At 44.6% G+C, this 20,655-nt stretch overlaps 2 protein-coding genes and 1 long non-coding RNA gene across 5 annotated transcripts; 1 reads left to right on the top strand and 2 right to left on the bottom strand.

Annotated features, from left to right (window-relative positions):
* Positions 1–1,732: 1,732 nt before the first annotated feature.
* pgd (phosphogluconate dehydrogenase) lies at positions 1,733–8,750 on the top strand. The gene is made up of 12 exons (XM_084435918.1): positions 1,733–1,832; positions 2,337–2,412; positions 2,526–2,705; positions 3,289–3,354; positions 3,471–3,589; positions 3,760–3,964; positions 4,204–4,393; positions 5,845–5,975; positions 6,178–6,311; positions 7,047–7,146; positions 7,452–7,574; positions 7,842–8,750. The coding sequence occupies exons 1-12, from the start codon at positions 1,825–1,827 to the stop codon at positions 7,959–7,961; spliced, it is 1,452 nt and encodes a 483-aa protein (XP_084292044.1). The 5' UTR covers positions 1,733–1,824; the 3' UTR covers positions 7,962–8,750.
* Positions 3,207–13,425, bottom strand: LOC311307137. The gene is made up of 3 exons (XR_014630359.1): positions 13,258–13,425; positions 12,512–12,633; positions 3,207–3,334 (listed from the first exon to the last, which is right to left on the bottom strand). It is a non-coding gene; the product is annotated as an uncharacterized lncRNA (long non-coding RNA).
* A 654-nt stretch (positions 13,426–14,079) lies between these two features.
* On the bottom strand, positions 14,080–18,522 carry tardbpa (TAR DNA binding protein a). 3 transcript variants are annotated; one of them, XR_014631327.1, is made up of 7 exons: positions 17,739–18,522; positions 17,316–17,479; positions 17,084–17,224; positions 16,808–16,978; positions 16,580–16,664; positions 15,527–15,673; positions 14,080–14,742 (listed from the first exon to the last, which is right to left on the bottom strand). XR_014631327.1 is itself a non-coding variant. In XM_084461998.1 (6 exons), the coding sequence occupies exons 1-6, from the start codon at positions 17,983–17,985 to the stop codon at positions 15,579–15,581; spliced, it is 903 nt and encodes a 300-aa protein (XP_084318124.1). In that variant the 5' UTR covers positions 17,986–18,522; the 3' UTR covers positions 14,761–15,578. The 3 variants fall into 3 exon arrangements, 2 of the variants coding, with proteins under 2 accessions (XP_084318123.1, XP_084318124.1); XM_084461998.1 differs by lacking the exon at positions 14,080–14,742 and having other exon boundaries at positions 14,761–15,673; XM_084461997.1 differs by lacking the exon at positions 14,080–14,742 and having other exon boundaries at positions 14,758–16,664.
* Between the last annotated feature and the right edge of the window lie 2,133 nt (positions 18,523–20,655).

The raw sequence follows: 20,655 nt of genomic DNA, 5'->3' as shown, positions 1-20,655 counted from the left end.
TTAACCTCACTGCATTGAACTGACATGTATGAGCTAATATTAACATAGAAATATGAATACCTGTCAGAGCAAAGATTTTCATGTTGGCTACTAATCTGTAGAATGGATTATTTTGGATTGTTGTATTTATTGTTTGCAATGTACATATTAGTTTGCAGCTCTTTGCACATAATAATAAAATGTACGAACTAACTGATCAAATAAAGTCTACTCAATATTTCAGTGAGAGAGAAAAAAAAACAAAATATGTTTGGTTAAAGGTGTGCAGCATTTGTGAGCTGAGATTTGGAAGAGAATGTTGAATGTACTATCAGGATGTTGCGGTGTATTTTTCCATCATCAAAAAGGAAAAAAACAACTAAAATCTAACCCATTACACCCCTTTATGGGAGGTGGGTTACTTTAGTGCTTCCTTTGGTTAAAAAGCAGTTTGAATTAGTTTGCTTTTGATCTTAATAGTAATAGCTAACCATCAAATCTACCTATTATACGAGTGTTGTGGTTTATGAGTTACTTTTGTTTGTATTCTAATATCAGGGAGTATATTAAGAAGTAGCTATTTGCTAAGGCATCCAGAATGACAGTATACCATTGTTTCTGCTGATGTCTCCACCTCAACGCTTTCCCATGCTGCCTTTCAAACAGAACTAGCCATGATATTTTGCATTTTCCCCTCAGAAGTTTGTGTTTTATTGACATTCCCTCTGGTTTCGTTCACCAAAAAAGGCAAACCAAGACATTAACACTGTACATTATTTGTCAGATTGGCTTCATTTTCATACTTATTTTGTAAATATCTGTGTTGTATGGGGCTTGAATTAAAATGTAAATATGTTTCCTGTATTTGTAATAATTATAATCCATTCGCTGTATAGCCTAGACGTGTCATGCAGATATCCTAATTCTGTGTATGGTAATCTTGCACCATTGAACTGTTTAGTGAATGAGGTAACAATTAAAGTACAACCCGTGCATTAGCAGAATAAATGACACCTGTTTGACTCATCTTTAACTCTCAGATCTAAACTGATGTGGCAGATTCAAACACTATAAGGAGGCTTTGTGAAGTTCTCAGACTGACATTCAACAAGTTATCAAAACCTGGGTTCAGGTCACTCACTCATGTAGCTTTCAAAGAGGAGTAGCTTATTGCCTTCTCTTTATGAAACAGAACGAAAGTGAAATTTTTGGTTGAAGGCAAGCCTTTTCTTGGGCCTCTCTTCTGTTCTGAAACTTTCAACACAGCTATTAGGCCTACTATTGTTTTATGTTATGGATGATGGACCAGTCAAACTGGAATGATGAGTGGGTAAGCAGAATTGTAAGGAATGCACTGACACGTGACAATTATTTTATTGGCCTGCCATAATAAAACTGTCAATAGGATAATATTTTGCATTAGTAAGCTATTGCATGGTTAGTAAGTGTAGCCTACTTGTATGACTAAATTGTAATGATTAAATGATTCAGCGCAATTTTGGTGGTAAATCTGGGCCAGTAGGACCATACTGTTCAGACGTGCATCTCCGCCCATCCCATATCTAATGTTCCAAAACTAATTGACCAGAAAAGCTTTGTGGGTGTGTAACAGCGTGATGAGAGTGACGGGTGTTTAAACCAATAAAATGTCTGCTATCTCTGCTCAGTTTTCTGCACCAATGAAAGCTCATTTGACGTCATGTCAGAAAGCCTTTTGCATGGCTGACCGTGAGGTTTCCTCCTCTTTAAACTACGAACGAGGAAGTGCCGGTCAGGGAACCTCAGAAGTCAGACTGTACGGCTGCTAGTGTCATTTGAAGACGGATTCCTTACCTAACTAGAATTATGGCTCAGTAAGTATTGCCCTTTGGTTAAAACTGGATAGTCTACGAAAGCGGCTGAGAGGAGGATGCTATCTATTGCTGCCAAATTGATGATAGGCTGTCACTTATTTCTAAAATAATACATCATTTTAGAGTTTTAGCTTCATCCCTGGCTATTATATTTATTACTTGTTAGCTAGTTCTATCTGTCAACATTTCTTCTGAGGTCGTTACGGTAGCTATCTGTGAAATGAGCTTCTGAGGTTGCTAGTTGGCTCGCTAGCTAACGTTAGGTCCAATGGCTGCAGCCAAACTTGCAAGCTAGCAAACAGTTAACATGCGTGACATTTAGAGAACACGAGACAAGTCTGACGTTTCCCTCCCACTAACGTTAGCTAGCTAGTAATTATGTAACTGTGATATTCAGCTAGCCACCTTGTAGTTTTCATTACTGAGTGCTTCTATTCGTCAGTCTGAAAACAGATGTCCCAACAGGACTCTTCAAAATATGATTATCCATGTTCCCTTCCACAGAGCAGACATTGCGTTGATTGGGTTGGCTGTGATGGGCCAGAACATCATTCTCAACATGAACGACCATGGCTTTGTGGTGAGTCTTACACATGTCTAGTCTGTAGATCACAATCTTGTCACAGCCTATTCCTTACATCTGTCTGGTCAAAAGGCTGCTTCATCATGGATGGTATAACATTCTTTGTGCAGGTCTGCGCGTTCAACCGAACAGTCTCCAAGGTGCACGAATTCCTCCAAAATGAGGCTAAGGGGACCAAGGTGATCGGGGCAGAGTCTCTGGAGGACATGGTGTCCAAGCTGAAGAAGCCCCGGATGATTGTCCTGCTGGTCAAGGCTGGACAGGCAGTGGATGACTTCATCAACAAGATGGTGAGCAGCATTAGCAGCAACAGTAGGAAACTGGTCAAATTCACAGTGGTGCACCCTAAAATCAGGTAGGATTGGAGGCAGGGTTTTTCCTGGCTCAGAATGGGTCTTTTGGGGGTAATGCGCACACAATTTTTTGGGGAAACCTCCTATATAGGCCTATATTCTTCGCTGTCGTTCTGACTGAGCTCACTTTTCACAATCGCGGGAAATCTGCCAACATGAGACAAAATGGGTATGAAGCCAAAATGTTGAAGATACTGATAACCTGTCTATTAATTATCTCAACTACTAGTGGTCCAACCCATGGATAATGACAGAAAGAGGGATGGGCTGCACTTGAAACAAGTTACAGTATCAAACACATTTGGAGAGGATTTGAATTGCCATTTTTATTCTAAATTTTTTTGCATTTTGGCACTGGTGATTTTCCTTTGGCTCTGGCAAAAATCTCGTTGGGGGGCGCCAAAAATTCCTCTATGCAGGAAAAACCCTGGGAGGGTAGTGGCAGTTTGCATTTCAAAATACTTTTATTTCTCTGCTATTTATTCCTTGTCCTAACAGTAAAGGGTTCCTCCTTCCACAGGTTCCTCTTCTTGAAACTGGGGACATCATCATTGATGGCGGCAACTCTGAATACAGGGACACAACGGTAAGTTGATAAGAAATGCTGTTTGTTAGGACACGGTGATCCAGTTTCAGGATGGTATGATCTTACGTGTGTGTGTGTGTGTGTGTGTGTGTTCGCGTCCGTGTGTGTGCGTGTAGCGGCGGTGTAAGAGTCTGAAAGAGAAGAACCTGCTGTTCGTGGGCAGTGGAGTCAGCGGAGGGGAAGAGGGGGCTCGCTATGGACCCTCTCTGATGCCCGGAGGACACAAAGAGGCCTGGTCAGTCACGGCACTCTGTTGTGCTGCAGAGTCGATAAATCACACAACATCTTCCACTATCGAAAACGTCTCACAATACCAGAATCTTCAAGGTTTTTTTGTTCTCATTGTACTGTACATCATCGGTATGGTTATGAACGGTTAGCCGATGTCTTTGTCTACTCCTACAGGCCACACATAAAGGGCATCTTCCAAAGCATCGCCGCCAAGGTTGGGACGGGAGAGCCGTGTTGTGACTGGGTGGGAGACGAGGGCGCCGGTCATTTTGTGAAGATGGTCCACAATGGCATCGAGTACGGAGACATGCAGCTGATCTGTGAGGCCTACCACCTCATGAAGGATGTGCTGGGCATGGACCATGACGAGATGGCGCAGGTCAGCTCCTCCCAAGCAACCTCTGTTGAATAATCCATTTATCCCAAGCCTCTAACTGAATGTAGATAGTCATCCTAAAAAGAATTCTGCACAATTCTGAAAAATTCAACATTTTGTATTTATAATGTAACTAGAGGGAAGAACCTATACACACACCAGCCTGTAACAGTTAACGCTGGTGTACAGTACTCTTATCATGTTTTCAGAACCAAATTATTAATCACTTGGGCTTCCACCAGGCTATGAGCAACTGGAACAAGACAGAGTTGGACTCCTTCCTGATCGAGATCACGGCCAACATTCTCAAGTTCAGGGACTCGGACGGCACACACCTGCTGCCCAAAATCCGCGACAGTGCCGGGCAGAAGGGCACAGGGAAGTGGACGGCCATCTCCGCTCTGGAGTACGGCACGCCCGTCACCCTGATCGGTAAGATCCTCGACCAGGAAGTCGTTTCTGTAAAGGAAGGATTTCTAATTTATTGTCAGTGAGCCACACCGTTGCGACATAAAAAAAAACTTGCATCACCAGCTTTGCAGGTCTGTCTAGTGAAGTAAAGGCCAAATCAATTAAGGGTGAGTTGTGCTGTTTTGAAAGGTTTCATCATTGGCTGATCGTTCGCCAGGTTAGCTGAAACAAATATGGCTATAGTGAGCTGAGCTCCCTCGGGCGAACGTGAGCAATCAAGTGAGTGCTTTAAGCAGCTTGAATACTTTTCTAGCCACCTCCCTCCCCCTCATCTCAAGTGCCATATGTGGGATTATTAATGCTCTCTGCTGCTTTGGCTTTTGCCACTGGCTCAGAAATGGCCCTAGCTACCCGTAGAGACAGGTGGTGTTGGTGTATCTGGGTATTCCAGGACAAAGCTGCCTGTGGCTAAAGACTCAGGAGTGGACATACCTCAACACGCGCACACACACAAGTGATATGGTCACTCTGAGAGTGAAGTCATAGGCCGTCTTATTCACTGTTAACAGGGAGTAGTGTAACAGAATACACATATCGCATGGCGGACAAATGTTTTGCTTTTTGAGCTGTTTTGATGTTCTCGTTAGGCTACTGTTCACTACTGTTGTTTTAGCTTTATTTCAATATTGTCAGGACTCGGTATCCTGTGTGATGAGAAGGTAGCGGGAGTACAAAAGGCCTCATTGAGAACAGGCCGCCAAGCCTGCGTGTGTTGGTGTCCTGGGACCGAGGGAGCGGACAGACAGGCTTTTACAGTGTGCCAGCATGGATTTCAGCTCTGAATAGCATGAAATTCCACATCCCTCCCTATGGTTGCTAAGTTCTTTGTGACACAGGGATATTTTCCCCTCGACTTCTCTTCTCTCTCTCTCTCTCGCGCGCTCTCTCTCTCTCGCGCGCTATCACTCGACTACTGTGGCAATATTTTGCAAGTCATGCTTACCAACCTTTCCCCCCCACACACATCAGGTTGTATCCCTCTTTACTGTGGCAAGGCCTGCTTTTGCAAGAGTGTGGTTAGCCTACCACTGAGTCATCCTAGGGTTATACTGTTGTCCTTGTTGGCATGATGCCAACACTGGCCTATCTTAATCTATTTTAAGTAGAACAGTAATACCAACGTGAGTTATAATGTATTTCCAGAAAAAAAAGGCATGAACCTTAGGACAGCATGATCTTCACGGATAGAGAGGGAGTTTCAATCCAGCTGAGGTCTAATCGAATTCACTCTCTCTTCTGTTTGTCAGATACCATTGAGTGATCACAGCTGTTTTCAACATCTAAGTGAACATGCGTTGGTCTGTAACAAGCTGACACCCATCTCTCTCTCTCATATCTCTATCTCTCCCATCTCTATCCTGCTCTCTCCTCCTCTCTGTATCCCTTCCTCTTGCCACCCCTCCCCCTCCCAGGGGAGGCTGTCTTCGCCAGGTGTCTGTCCTCTCTGAAGGACGAGCGAGTGGAGGCCAGCAAGAGTCTCACGGGGCCCGCGGGGGCCAAGTTCAGCGGGGACAAAGCTTCGTTCCTCAACGACATCAGAAAGGTGGGACTGTGTATCTCGGCCCCCGAGTTCAAAAAGGGAGAGTGGCTTGCACTTTGTCACGGTTCTTTTTGATTTCAGATAGAAATCATAAACATTACAAACTTGTATGAGGTAGAACCTTAATAGAATTCTCAAACGTTAGCGGGTGAGCGAGTTTCTCCATTTCGGTGTGTCGTTATTCTCGCTCCCGGTCCTTTTCCAGGCCCTCTACGCCTCCAAGATCATCTCGTACGCCCAGGGCTTCATGCTCCTCCGACAGGCGGCCAAGGAGTTCGGCTGGTCCCTCAACTACGGCGCCATCGCCCTGATGTGGAGGGGCGGATGCATCATCCGCAGGTACGCACGGTCACGCTCTGCGACCGCGTGTCCGGCCTCTGGACCCGCTCTCTGGCAACACGCCCGCTCTACCTATCTATGCTCAGTTAAGCTGAGCTAAGTATGCCCAAAGTAGAGAATGATGGTCATATTTTGTGCAAGAATGCCAGTTCAGTGGGTGGTAATGCCCCTTCTGCTGAAGAGGGTACGCGTGTGACCTTCAAGCAATATTTGTTATATTCTTACAGCACCAGCAGTGTTGTAATACAGGTTTAGACAAGCCACGAGGAAGAGAAGATAAGGTTTGGTGTCAGAAGAGAATGAGGAAATATTGGTCTCGCAGCTTGGGAAATAATGTTGCATAAACCTTGAGCAAACATGTCACTGCGATCGGAATTTCCTCAGCCCGATGTGACACTCCAGGGAACAGGTTTTTGACCGGCGAGTGCTTTCATTGACGTATCCAGAAAATATGCACTTGATGGTAGAGAGGACACAATTCTCTAATCCACATAACAAGTCTCATCTTTTCTCTAAAAAGCTGCTCTTAAATGCATTCTGCAAGACTTGTTTTGTTCTTGAACATTTGGAAAACATGCCCGGTAAAAAAATATTTTTTTAACCAGTTCGCTCCGTTCACTGTAGATATCGAGCAGAGCTGTCCCATCCAAATGTTGTTTATAAAATCCTTTTGTTTATGATGGGCTTAACAACAGTATCTCCCCCCCCTCACGCCTGCCTGTGTTCCTGTCTTAGTGTGTTCCTGGGGAAGATCAAGGAGGCCTTCGACAGGGACTCTGAGCTGCAGAGTTTGCTGCTGGACAACTTCTTCAGTAACGCCATTCAGGATTCCCAGGTACAGGAAGGAGGAAATGGCTGCCGTATGTTGGCAAGGCTCCTGCCGTTTCCTCTTTGGAAATCGAGTTGCAGCACTAATGCATTTCTGCAGAATCTTGTTGCTCAAAAGGAAGAATTGAATGATTGGTAGTGGTTTGTAAATATGCCTGTGTAGTAATATAGCTTGGACTGTTTTGCGTTTAAACCACTTGCACTTATTTAATGTGGTTTATGCCACCGTGAGATCTAAGACGTTATTTGAGTGTATTGTTTGCAATGTTTCAGGGTTGTTCTTGTTCGTGTGTGTGTGTGTTCTGCCTGAAGGACTCTTGGCGTAGAACGGTCAGCACGGGGGTCCAGATGGGCATCCCTATGCCTTGCTTCACCACGGCCCTGTCCTTCTACGATGGTTACAGACACGAAATGCTCCCAGCTAACCTGCTGCAGGTACTGCATTCACCCCTATACTGTAGTACACTCACAGAAGCACACACACACATCGTGGAGGGCATAAAGCTGCCCCTAATGGACATACTGTATGGCAAAGTGCGAGAGATTAAAACGTTCTTTTCAGTGTCTGCTTGCCTGCCTGCCTAGTGGCCTATAAATCCCATACTATACTTAAATTTGTGGAGACATTCTTGCATCACTATTAGATGTTGCATCACTATTGTGGTGAGCTGACTGTGTGTGTGTACTGTCTGTCTGTCCCAGGCCCAGAGAGACTACTTTGGAGCACACACGTATGAACTGCTGTCAAACCCCGGAACACACATCCATACCAACTGGACAGGCCTTGGTGGAAACGTCTCCTCCTCCTCCTACAACGCCTAAGGGGCCACTCAACAGCAACACAAACACACACAAACACACACACACATCTACCAGGCCAGAGATGAGGCGCAGCTACCTGCGAAAGAAGATTTGCATCATACATTCCTTCTCTACAAACAACAACAAACATATTGTATCTGGAGGGAAAAAGGGTTATTGCAATTTTTATTTATGATGAATTGGATTGGCGATCACGTGTGTTGTAACGCCCCCCCCCCCCCCCCCCCCTGACACACGCACTTATTTGGTAGTGATGTAGGATAGGGCCTTTAGCCACAGTCACAACAGAGGGAAGCTGCCAGAGCCTGGTCCGCAAGCTGCTGGTCCCTTCCTCCAATCATGTTCGAGTTAACACTGGATTAAGGTTAGCTGTTGCACTGTACTGTATTAGGCTAAATAAAGACTTCAATCCCTTTTTAATTAGCTTGTGTGGTCCTTACTCTCCCACCTCTCTCTGTAAACAAGAGGCGGTTCTGTGTGTTTGGGCTGTTTATAACAGTTAGGGGTTAAATTAAGCCGCAACGGACTTGGCCTTGTGGCTGATGGCTACAGCAATAGTGTCTTATGTTTCTAACAATGGCCCTACCAAGTCGGGAAGGGCTTTTGTTTAGTCAACTGAACTCCATATTCACTCTTGCTCTTTCTTCGTCCTAGACCCTTGAAAGTTGAAAATGACACTCTAAAATGACACTCTAAACTATGGTATGTCTTGACATGATTTCAAGATTGATGACTGAATTATGTCAGGAAAACATAGCTATGCAGGGTGTATGTTCTATAGCCAGGCATATGTACTTTCAAAATAAAGACAAGTGTTTCTTCTTACCTAAGACTGTCTCCTGTTCTACAATATCCCTTCGGTGCACTGATGACCTTACATTCTCTGTACTTTGACAAGCAGCTAAGAAATCAATCTCTAAAACAGACTTGGAAAAGTGTGAAAAGACATGATGCACATATGTGATTTTAAGTCTAGTGTATACCGGAGGCCTACAATGTGTGCAAATTCCAAAGCCGTTTTGTTTTTACAGTGGGCGGTAAAACACAAAGCTTTTTTCTTTCTTTCTAAAATACAGTTTGACACCCAGTGGTCATCTTTTGATCCATGCAGCTATAACTGTCCCCTGGATTTCAACAAGTGAATGTCACACCTGCTGTCCAGGGCAGAACCAAGCTCATCAGCAGTGCACCTGGTGCTCCTTTGTGAGGCCATTGTTTCCAGCTGATGAAACACCAGCTGTGTTCGGAATCGCTCCCTATTCACTATATAGGGCGTCAGCCATTTTGTTTGTAGTGTCCGAATTCTCCACGGAATTTTCGTTCCCTATATAATCCACTATTTATTACCCACAATTCACCTTGATTTGCAGGGAACAGTGCATGTACCCTACATTTTCTCCGTTCCCTAGGTAGTTCACTACATGGTGAACCCTATATAGGGAATAGGGAGTGAGGGAACGAGGGAGCGATTCCGAACACAGCTACCCCATCATTCAGCCTCTGTGCATCACCATAATATGTCATGACTCCTGATGGACAGCTGAGTAGGCCTATCCTTTGACTAAAATGTTGAAATGTATTCTTTCTAAATCTCAGAACGGGGGTAATGAAAAGAAAATAAACCCATATATGATATTCATATTATTTACAACTGGTCAGGTTGCCCAATGCGTGGGTTCCATCAGGTGAAAACATGAAGATTAAAACTGAGCAGAGGAAGGAAACAGAACATATAGAACTCCACTAAGGGTAATGAGCAACAAGAATAGATAATAAGGAAAATACAAATTAGATATGGAGCACCTCTCAGTAATTCAGTTTGCGGCAGAAATATGTCTTGAGCTCTCTCTTGAATGTAGTCGGATCAGGGGCAGTTCTAATGTCCAGTGGCAGTGTATTCCACAGCTGTGGTGCTGCTACTACAAAGGCTCGATCACCTCTTGAGACCAGGTTAGACCGGGGGACGTGTAGCAGTCTCCGGTCACCTGATCTAAGGGTTCTTGATGTTTGTGTTGATGTATACTCCAGGAGTTCTGCGATGTAATCGGGGGCAAGTCCATTTAGTGCTTTATAGGTGAACATGAGGGTTTTGAACTGTGCTCTCTCCCGCACTGGGAGCCAGTGGAGGGAGGCCAGGATAGCAGAGATGTGATCCCTCATCCTGGTGCCTGTCAACAGTCTGGCTGCAGAGTTCATGATCAGCTGAAGACGGTTGGTGAGTTCATCTGAGAGTCCAATGTGCAATAATCCAGTCTGGAGAAGATGAGTGTGATGATAACCTGCTGTAGGTCCCGGATGGAGAGGAATGGTTTCATGCTGGCGATGAGGCGGAGATGGTAGAAGCACGACCCCACCACTGCGCTCACTTGGGCGTCGAACCTGAGGTTAGAGTCGAAGATAACACCCAGGTTTCTGACCTTAGGCCGGACCAGGGTGGCTAGGGCGCCCAGGCGGCCTGTTGTCTGGTAAACGGCAGTAGTAGAGCCGAAACAGAATGAGCTCCCCCTAGCTCTCGTTCAGTTGGAGAAAGTTCTGAGCCATCCAATCTAGATCAGCTGTGTCGAGTGGGATGTAGAGTTGGGTATCATCTGCGTAGCAATGATAGGCGAGGTTATGGCGTTGGATGATATGGCCGAGGGGGAGCATGTATAGTGAGAAAAGGATGGGGCCTAATATTGATCCCTGAGGGATCCCGAAGGACAGGTCAGCGGTACTGGAGAGAGCCTCGCAGATGTTCACAGCGAAAGTCCAGTTGCTGAGGTAACTCCTGACCAGCCAAGGCCAATAATAAGATAATATGATAAGAGCCAAGGCTATTATCATAAAAACCCAAACTTTCCATTTCCATGATCAACGTCAGACCCTCAGTCTAATTCATCAATTGGAAAGAACTTCTCTACAATGAAGGGCCTGTTGAGAGAGGAGAATACGGTCTTCTTAATGACTGGTATTGTCATGCGGAGGTTGAATGGAAACTTAAGTGTATATCAGTAGAGTGGGGGCTATAATATACGCTCACAGTGGGTCCAGTAGGGTTGGTTGAACCATGTGGGTTGATTTTAGGTTCAATTAGGGCAACCAGAAACAGTTGTGGTCTGTGGCATGCCCACACATTGGGCTAATTTATTTGCTCGCATTGGGCCCTCACTGTGCCAACATAGGTGTGTTTGCTGAGTGAGTATGAGGCGATTATACCTCTTTGGGACGATGACGTGCGTCGTGCCTGACAGTGGGCATGAGCAGGTGAGATGGAGGCAGCTTTCTGACACCAGTCTGCCCATGTGGGCCCTTCCTTCAACAATGAATGATGCTGCTGTGCAGAGGAGGGGAGGATGGGTACACTGAGGGGACCCATCCCAACATTATCTTCCTCAAAACTTTTAAATAGACCTCTGGGACTGGTCAATATAGTTTCGAACAAAATGTTTTGTTTTTATTTGCATTGTCACTGGGATGTTCATTCTGGAAATGCATCTGGATTCCACTAGCACTCTTGTCTAAACATTATCTTGTCATCTTCACAACTTGAACTTGAAATGGTGTTCGGAGAGCACAGACCTCCGCCCATGAATGCATTTCGTGTCTCTGTGAGCGCGCACGTGCGTGTGAGAAGGACATGTTTGATATTGCTGCGTTTGTTTGGTTGAGGGCTTTATGTCCAAACCTCGTGTCTGTGACATTTCCATGTTGAGATATGGCAGTTTCAATATCCCCTATTGACAATGAATAGGGGGAACTTTTCGCTCACCGAGTCCAAAAAATGAATGGAGGTGAATGGTTGGCCATGCTTGGGTGATTCGGATCCATTCCAAAATTGAATGGGTTCTAAATTGGCCTGTGCTACATCCCCCGAGTTTCATGAAAAGCAGTAGTTTTCATATAATTCTAGTCCAAAAATGAATGGAGGTGAATGGCCGGCCCGGCCGTGTTTGGGCTTGTGGACCCTCCCCGTGATTCGGATCTGCTTTAATGGGTTGTTAGTTAACCCCTGCTACACCCCTCCACCGAGTTTCATGAAAATCGGTCTGGTAGTTTTTGCGTTATCCTAGTCCAAAAAATGAATAGAGGTGAATGCCAAACCAGGAAAAGGAGTAATGAACATGTCAAACCACTTCATTATTGTTTATTTGACCACTGACCACTGTCCAGACAGTTATGGTGTACACAGTGGTGTAGTGGAGGGTATAGTATGCTATATAATACCCACTTCTTTATCCATGGACCCACAGTATTCCTGCTTCTTTAAACACCACTAATGAAGAAACTATCATTCCTGCTACAGTATACTCACTTCTTTAGTCAGAGTGTACCCACTTCTTTACTTTGCACTACGCCCCTGGGTGTACAATACTGCGAAAACCACTTCCACTCAATTGTGACATCAAATTAACATGACAAACATGCTTGAGTTGGTTGATGGGGAAAGTGTCTGATTTTTACTGCCTCTGCGATCTATTGCATCAAACAGCCTTTTGTGGAAGTGGGGGTTGTGGAAGTTAAGGAAATGTTATTGTTTATTGCTTTCTTTTAAATAAAGTATATTGCTTTACCTATGGATGAATAGCAGGTAGGGATGAGTTACGTCTGTGCCTCAGGTCCCAGCTGTCTGTCTCCTGCCCTTGACCAGGGTGCTGTGGCTTGTATGAAGGACTCCTTGTTTCTGTTCTGTGTTCTGGAAGAACCAAAACAAGACAAGCTCATCTCCTGTCTGATTCCTTTTGCACCAATCATGAACCAAGGTTTCTGGTTTTGTCTAATAATATGTATCTGACTGGTACTGCCCTGCAGAGAAACTTTGCCATCACTGTAGTCTACTCTTTCTCTCTCCTTGCACTTAAAATAAATTATGGTAATACTGATGGTCTGCACAACAGCGATTGGATTAATTTGTCAATGATTTTAAGATTGGATTAAATTTCTTCCGCAGGGTCTATAAATCTGCGGCCTGTGGGAACACAGGCTATTGATCATGAGCATCCTGGCGAGATTCCTTCCCTCGCTTTCTGTCGTCGTGGATTACGGACCTCCCCATAGATGACAGCCTGGGACTGCAGCCACATTTGGTGAGTGAAAAAAACCGAACTATTACCGGTTAGGCTTAAATTATAGGCTATATTTTCCTTTCTTTAAATCTAATTAAATGTGCGGTTACAAACTTGGTATTTTCAACTTCATGACTTCCACCCTGACCCCACACACTGCTGCCATGTTTTGAAACCGTATAAAGAGTTCTATTTAAGACATTAAGAGTGGTGATCAAAATCTGTGTGCTGGAGCCGGCTGTGGAGACACTTGCTTCAGCAGATGTTGAATGTCTTCAGAGTAGCCAACGCCGACCAGCAGATCCAGAGAGCCGGAAGAGAGTAATTAGACCTCCTCCTGTTGACAGTTCCAGTCTGCCAGGCAGCAAGCAGTCAACTGCTCTCCAGACTGCTCCCCGCTCCCTGACAACCACCCTGCACAAACATCAGTGAACCTGGATAAATAAACAGGAAGAACAGAAACAGATTTGTATTCTTGATGACAGAGAGGGTGATTGTTTCCGGGGTAAATAGGCCTACAGAGTATCTCAACCCTGGCATCACTTTCTTGCTTTCTCAAAACACCTCGGCGGCCAGGTGAAAAGCCCAGGACTAACAAGGGCAAGGTCATCTTCATAGAACTCAATAGAAACTCATAGAAAATCATATTAATTCGCTGATGAAGGTAGCCTGCTGTAGGCTACAACATGCAGGTAATCTGTGGCTATCTGGCACCCCCTGGAGCCTGACAGGCAGACTACATCCTTGTGAAAGACTTTCACAACTAATAACATTTTCATCAAGAATAAGCACCTATTTTATTTGTCCCTTACATGCAAAAAAAAGGTTATTGGAGAGACTTTTTGTATCATTCCACACAAAACAGGTGACGAAATTCACAATGAAAGGGTCTAATTAGTTGCCACTGTACATGGAGGATAATGGACTTTAATGTTCAATAAAGGCTTCAGAAATGCACCGGTATGGCTTCTTTATAATACCTTGTCTAAATGGAGAAAGCAACAAATGATGAAAAATTTAAAACTTTATTTTACACTCCATAGGACTAAAAATAAGACTTCAAAATCAGTGTACAATTGAGAATTCCCGCTGGCAATTTTTGACCCTGAAAATAGACTTAACATCTCCCAGCCCCTTTACAGTCTCCAAGTAATTCACAAAAGTCCTGCCAATCTCATCTGACTGAAGTTGTACATTTGAACCACATGAAAAGAATAACTAAGGCCTACGGAATACTCAAAAGTAATTAACTTAAATTGTTGCAATAATAGCAATTACAGTAATCAATTAGGACATAGCATTGAAAAAAATTAACCATTCAAAAGCAAGATTAAAGCCAGGTCATATCAAAAACAGTTTGGAATAACAAAAACAGAAAAAAGCATGATCACCAATAACTTGCAGGAGTTTCAAGCTACATGAATGGGATTTCCACCTCTGCTTTGAAATGTGTTCATACGGAGATATACATCGAACACCCCGGCCCAATGGAGAATGGTCCGTTCTAAATTTCAAAGGGGGGAGGGGGGGGGGGGGAACTGGAAGGGAGGGGGGGTCCAGGGGTCTTTGTTAGTGAGGTGAAGGGGTCCCTTTTCAGGCATAAGGCAATCTGCAGCATTCTCCACTGTTGGTTTGTGTTGGCCCACTCAACAGTGCACCAAACTCCAGTCTTCCGCTTCTCCAAAATAGACTTCTCCCTGCGATCTGCTGAAAGCCTGGGCCGGCCATGTCCAAGGTCCCTACACATGCGAATTAAAGTGTTGGCAGTTCAATTAATGTTAACAAGCAAGAATAAGTCACTGTCAAGTAGGCAATATACCTAGTCAAATCAAATTTAGTTTTATTCGAGAATTCCCTTTGATCACAAAACATAGAAAAATGCATTCAGAAACACTTCAATCACAAACTTTCAATAGGGACTCAAACACACGCCCAACTTCACCCTCTGAAGACACACTGAGCCCACTTGCAGCACCACACACCTCTCCAAACTCCCTCAGTGCTCTCCACACAAACACCACAAAGTCACATTTTCACACAGAACGGGATGGTGACAAGTGGGGGAAAATAAAGCACACGCCATACACAGCATTCACATCAAATCAGACAGCAAGAAAGAGATACAAGAAAGGGATACAAATATTTGTAGCACTAAACATTCCACTGTGTTGTAAAGATTAAGCTCGATAGAAAAAAATTAGAGGGAGAGAGACCTTAGGGATCTCGAGATGGCAATAAAATGTCCTTTTGATGGTCTTAAGGAACACACTCGTACTTGCTCCGTCCTCTCACACTCGCACAAAGCCACAGGTTCTTCTCAACTCTCGCAGGCATCTGGCCCTTCAGCATCGCACAGACAGTCCTTTTCACACTTAAACTTCTTTCACTTTGCTCTCTCCCGTTCTCACTCTCAGTCTCTCACTCTTTGGCCACCACCAATCCCACTCATTGATCTCAAAAGCGATAGACAAAGATTTTCTTTTCTAAATCCATGAAAAGGGGAGAGAAAAAGGCAACACCCACCGTCTAACACAGTATATGCAGAGTGAAGCTGTGTTCTTTGATGGCAAAGCATTTACACATGGGAAGAGGGGTACTGATACTGAGATCGGTCGAACATTGCTGCCAACGAGGGGCTTCTTCCCGGGAAATTGGAAAAGAGTTGATGAACTGTAGAAGAGATTTTCATGAAGGCGTTTCCATAAAACAGCAAACAAAGAAGATACAAGCAACTGCATACAGAGATTAAACACCAATCCTAACTCGAGACCATTTACACATGGCTGAGGGGGGACTTATGTGATACTTGCTCGTGCATGGTTCAGATATATATCTACTTAGCATGCAGAGTCATGTCTTACACAAATTAACAATTCTCAAGAAAAACAAAAAAACTATGCATGTGGTGCAGCATGTGACCACTAACAAACTAAACACTTCAACCACTCTTGTGCACTGGTGTCCTACAGAATTAGTTGCACACATTTAACATTACATATGCATGTTTAAATGTCTTAGACAAAATGAAAGGCAATTTAGCTTTAAATAGCCGGGACATAAAGATATGACTAGACTGAGTCCCCCCGCTTTTAAACAATACTTACCAGATTAATCTAGTCTTTTTTTTTATATTTTATTTTGGGATTAATCTCAAATCTTTCTACATTCCCCAACCAGAAGACTTGGACTCCATAGAGGTGCCGAAGCCTGAGCTGAAACCACTGCTGGAGGCAGAGTTGGCGCCTCCAGCCCACCCTAAGCTAGCTGAGGTGGGGCTACTGTAACTGGTGCTGTTGGAGCTATAGGTCTGCTCTCTGGTGGTGGTGCTAGGGGTCGTGGCCGCTGTGGTGGTCTGACCCTGACTCTGACCCTGACCCTGCTGGTTAGCCAGCATGCCCATCATGCCCCAGCTGCTCTGCAGCGCAGCCTGAGCGGCAGCCATCATGGCCGGGTTGAGGCTTAGGGCCCCGAAGTTAACCCCGCCGCTACTGCTGCCTAGCCCGCCGCGACTGCTGCCAAAGCCCTGGCCCCCGAACCCGCCAGCCCCAAACCGCCCACGTTCCATCATTTGCCTACTATTATTGTGCTTAGGCTCTGCGTTGGAGATGTGCACGCTGACGCCCTTGATGATCAGGTCCTCTCCGCACAGGGCCTGGGCGACCTGGGGGAGAGGAGCGGGGAGGAGATGATACAACACACACATACCGACCACACCACGGAGCATCATCTGCACTGCACCCACATTCAGACTCCAGAGAGGTTATGGATGGGGGTAGACCGTTAGGGGGGGGAGGGGTGACGCACCTGGTCATCCGCGAAGGTGACGAAGGCGAATGCCCGGAAGGGTTTGGGAATGAAGACGTCGGTGACCTCGCCGTACTGCATGAAGAACTGCCTCAGCTCGTCGGTGGTCATGTCCTCGGTGCAGCGGCCCACAAAGATCTTGCGGCAGCGCATCGGCTCATCGGGACCCACCTGGGTGGACGTGGAGGAAAACAGGTCATTTCATCTGATCTCCTGCAGCCGGTTGGACACGCGAGTATGAAAGAAGCGGGAAGGAGAGGAATGGTTCTTGAATACCTTGGAGTTGGGTAGTTTGCAGTCACACCATCTTCCATCAATCATGTGTCTCTGAGAAATCACCTTGGACTGAGTCTCATACTCAGTGAAACGAACAAATCCAAAACCCTTCGAGTTCCCGGTCTTGACATCTCTCTTGATCTGCAGATAGAGAGAGATACATTACATCAAGAGACTTCACACAAACTCTCACCATCCAGACAACTGAACTGCGTTGGATAAAAAGGATTACCTGCACCATGATGACCTCCCCAAAGGTGGCGAAATAGTCTTTCAGATCCTGCTCAGATGTTTTCCACGGCAACCCGAGGACAATCAGGTCTGATGTTTTCTGGACACCTCTCTTGATTTTCACAGCAGATGCAGCATCCATTTCATCCATCTTCCTTTTGTTGTCTGGCACAAGAACACAGCACATTATTGATCGTTAGATAAAGAGGAAAAAAGACTAAGTTAAGCTTTCATTCAGACTATTTAATGCAGAAAACGTGTAACGTTAGCCCCGTAGACGGTAGCTAGCTAGTAAACAACTTCTAACATGTAGCTAGCTAGCCAAATGATCTGACGTTCAGTGATAAAGGAAATGCGCACAACCAGAATGGCAAAGCAACAGAAACACAAATTAGCTAGTATAACGTAGGAAAATCAAGTTTACCTTTCGGATAATTGACGACATACACCAGATTCCCCCAGACGCTCTCGGGTGCGTGCAGGACCCCCTCGGCCAGGCGGACGCCTCGCATGCACTGAGACTCCGGGCTTCTGTACCGTAGGCCGCAGGCACCGGGGAACTGGGCCGCTACCGTGGACAGTAACACAGTGCCGTCGTCCTCCGATGGGATCTCCATTGGCTCTTCGTTTTCATCTTCGGCCACTAGAATGTACTTCGGCCACTCTGCCATTCTGTCGAGACTGACAGGGGGCTGTATCAAACGTGAATGTAGCTTGCGTGGTTTGACAATGGACCGTTGGATAGCTAAGCTAACAGGCTAATTTAGCAGCACGCGCCGGATTGAGAGTCCAAACAAAATAGCTTCTGCCTGGCTTAACGTTGGTTATCAAATCTTTTGTCGGCCAAACGTTTTTAGAGTCCCGAATCTGAATAAACACGCTACAGCAACATGTAGCGAGAACAGATAGCTATACGATTGTTAAATTCGATAGCTGGCGGCCATGAGAGCAGAAGGGTCCTCTTCTCAATGCGCACAGCACACAAGGAAAAAAAAAAAATGAATGAGATGCTAACGTTAGCAAGCTAGCAAGAGGTTGTGCGCCTCGGAATGCGAGGGAAATGTAAGATCAGTCCTAGATGCAATCATATAGTACAAGCAATTTGTTTTACAGATAATGTCTGATAACCAATCCACCGAAAGAATCCCGATTTTTTTGAAGAAAGTACAAGAATCGCGTTAAACGACGTTAGCGCTAATCACTTGCATTCCAACTTCGAACAAAATGGCTGCTGGTATGGGTGACATCATTGATTCGGTAAGTCTCATTTATGGCTATGTGGGGGGGTCTTCAAGGGAATTATTCTCTTGAGATAAACCTACCCAATTAATTTTAAAATAGTCACTATCATTGCACAATTTCACAGACGAACCCAATTCCAAATGCATGTTTCTAAAAAAATGTTTTATATAATACCACTAGAATGAAGTATATTATTTTAGGAGTCCCCGTTTAGTTAGTCTGGCCAAAGAGCCCCGCGTAGAAACAAAAAGTGCGCAGAGAAATCAGACTTGCGCATTTCTTATTTCATATTTCACAGGGAAGGGATTTCCTTGTGTTGCATACAATGATATTTATACGTTATATTCTTTGAACTGTTCAGATTGTAATTTAGAAACAAAAAAATCTGCCTCCATGTTTCAATACGTCCAAAATATTGAGACAATCAACTGACATCAACAAAGAGTGTCAGTTCCACTATTCACATAGCCTAACCTTCAGTTGAAAGAGCAGCCGTCAGAGCAGTTCATACACATAAGATGCAGGTGTGATTAATCACACCTCTGTTCCTTTCATCTCTTTGTCATCTCTTGTTATATGTCTAGGTAAACACAGCTGACTTACACCCACGTCCCAATGGATCCCCGACTACACCTATAAATACCCTAGGCCTACCCTAACACAAACTATGTACCTCAACACAAGTAGGCTTACGGTAACATGGATCAGACACGATTTGGGATCCTCGTTGTAACTTTGTAAGTAACAAAACGTTTAGTGCTTCCTAGAGAAATTGACATCACCTTATTTGGACAGTATTAATCTACCGTATTTTGACTTTTCTGCAGTATTGCTGTCTTGCCCATTAAAGGGGATGTCCTGAATGTTCAGAAAAGAGACTGGATTGATATCCCACCAGCAACATTAAGAGGTAGGCCTGCGTTTCTGAGAATCATATCAGCATTTTTTGGTCAAATGATATGTTTGTACTCGGCAAAACCCTAGGAGAAATAATGAAACACTATGTTCTTTAAAATAATTACAAGTGGTGTGTAATTAATAATTAAACACTGGGGGAAGACAAGCCACATGTTTCCTGAGTTTGAGGTCCTTTATGTCTTTTTAGAGGGAGATGTGGAATGCTTCTCAGAGTACATGGAGGTGTGGATCCACAGAATGAGGATCGAGGGCTTGAAAGTTTGGCTCTCAGGGGCCCTGCGAATCCAAGGTGATCAATCCTGTGGTTTACTGCTAAAAGCGCACAGTAACTACAGCGGCATTATGACTAGTGTTTCATGCATCTTCTCCATTCTCCTCTGTAGTCAGCCTTGCATCCCTGGACCATCTTAACCTCCATCTGTCTGCTTGTGGATTCTCACTGCACAACGACCCTGACAAGAACTATATATTTAGGGTCATGTACAGTGGCTGTTTTGTCCAACAACAGGTATGACTGCTGTCTTTCAGAATTTGATCTAAACACCACGAGCAGTGAGCACTGATAAACCTGGATAAGAGCTTTCTTTATCATGCTTATACCAATTTTAACTCTGACGTTTTTTCCTGTCTACTGTACATTTTAGCATGGCAACAATGTCCTTGCACTGAATTTGGTAAAGAGAATAAATCGGTTTGGAGGCCGAACTCATAGCTTTATCATGAAGTGTCCGATGGTTTCTGCACCACCCAATAGAGAACACATTCAATGTGACCCAGACGATATCCAGGTAAGCTAAGCTTAATCATTTACTATAAGTGGCATTACATCAGTGCACCTGTGTGTTTATGTGTGTGTGTTTGTGTGTGTGTATTTTATTCTACATAACCTTAAGAGTGTTGTTACTATAGCAAGACATTTGTTTATATTCACAGGTGACCAGACAGATCCCCAATGACATTTGGAGCTCTGAGGTAGTTATATATGTTCAGTAAAGCCTACTGACACAACTCCATGTTGCATGCCTTTATGATACTGTATGTGTGTGACTTCATTTGACATTGATGTGTGTGTGTGTGTGTGTGTGTGTGTGTGTGTGTGCGTATGTGTGTGTGTGTGTGTGTGTGTGTGTGTGTGTGTGTGTTTCACAGCTTCAATGGTCGCTTGCCCTGGGGGGCAATCT

Source organism: Borostomias antarcticus (assembly GCF_949987555.1).
Source record: "Borostomias antarcticus genome assembly, chromosome: 3".
Lineage (NCBI taxonomy): Eukaryota > Metazoa > Chordata > Actinopteri > Stomiiformes > Stomiidae > Borostomias > Borostomias antarcticus.
This window is presented reverse-complemented; position numbering and strand designations above follow the sequence as displayed.

What these genes read in the sequence shown, in the direction of transcription:
- pgd (XM_084435918.1), top strand. An exon ending in GGAGGACACAAAGAGGCCTG is followed by an intron (nt 3,590 to 3,759) that starts GTCAGTCACGGC and finishes CTACTCCTACAG; the next exon opens with GCCACACATAAAGGGCATCT. An exon ending in ACCATGACGAGATGGCGCAG is followed by an intron (nt 3,965 to 4,203) that starts GTCAGCTCCTCC and finishes GGCTTCCACCAG; the next exon opens with GCTATGAGCAACTGGAACAA.
- tardbpa (XM_084461997.1), bottom strand. Translation starts at nt 17,985, where the DNA reads ATGGCAGAGTGGCCGAAGTACATTCTAGTGGCCGAAGATGAAAACGAA. An exon ending in TGTCGTCAATTATCCGAAAG is followed by an intron (nt 17,480 to 17,738) that starts GTAAACTTGATT and finishes TTCTTGTGCCAG; the next exon opens with ACAACAAAAGGAAGATGGAT. An exon ending in GCAAACTACCCAACTCCAAG is followed by an intron (nt 16,979 to 17,083) that starts GTATTCAAGAAC and finishes ACGTCCACCCAG; the next exon opens with GTGGGTCCCGATGAGCCGAT.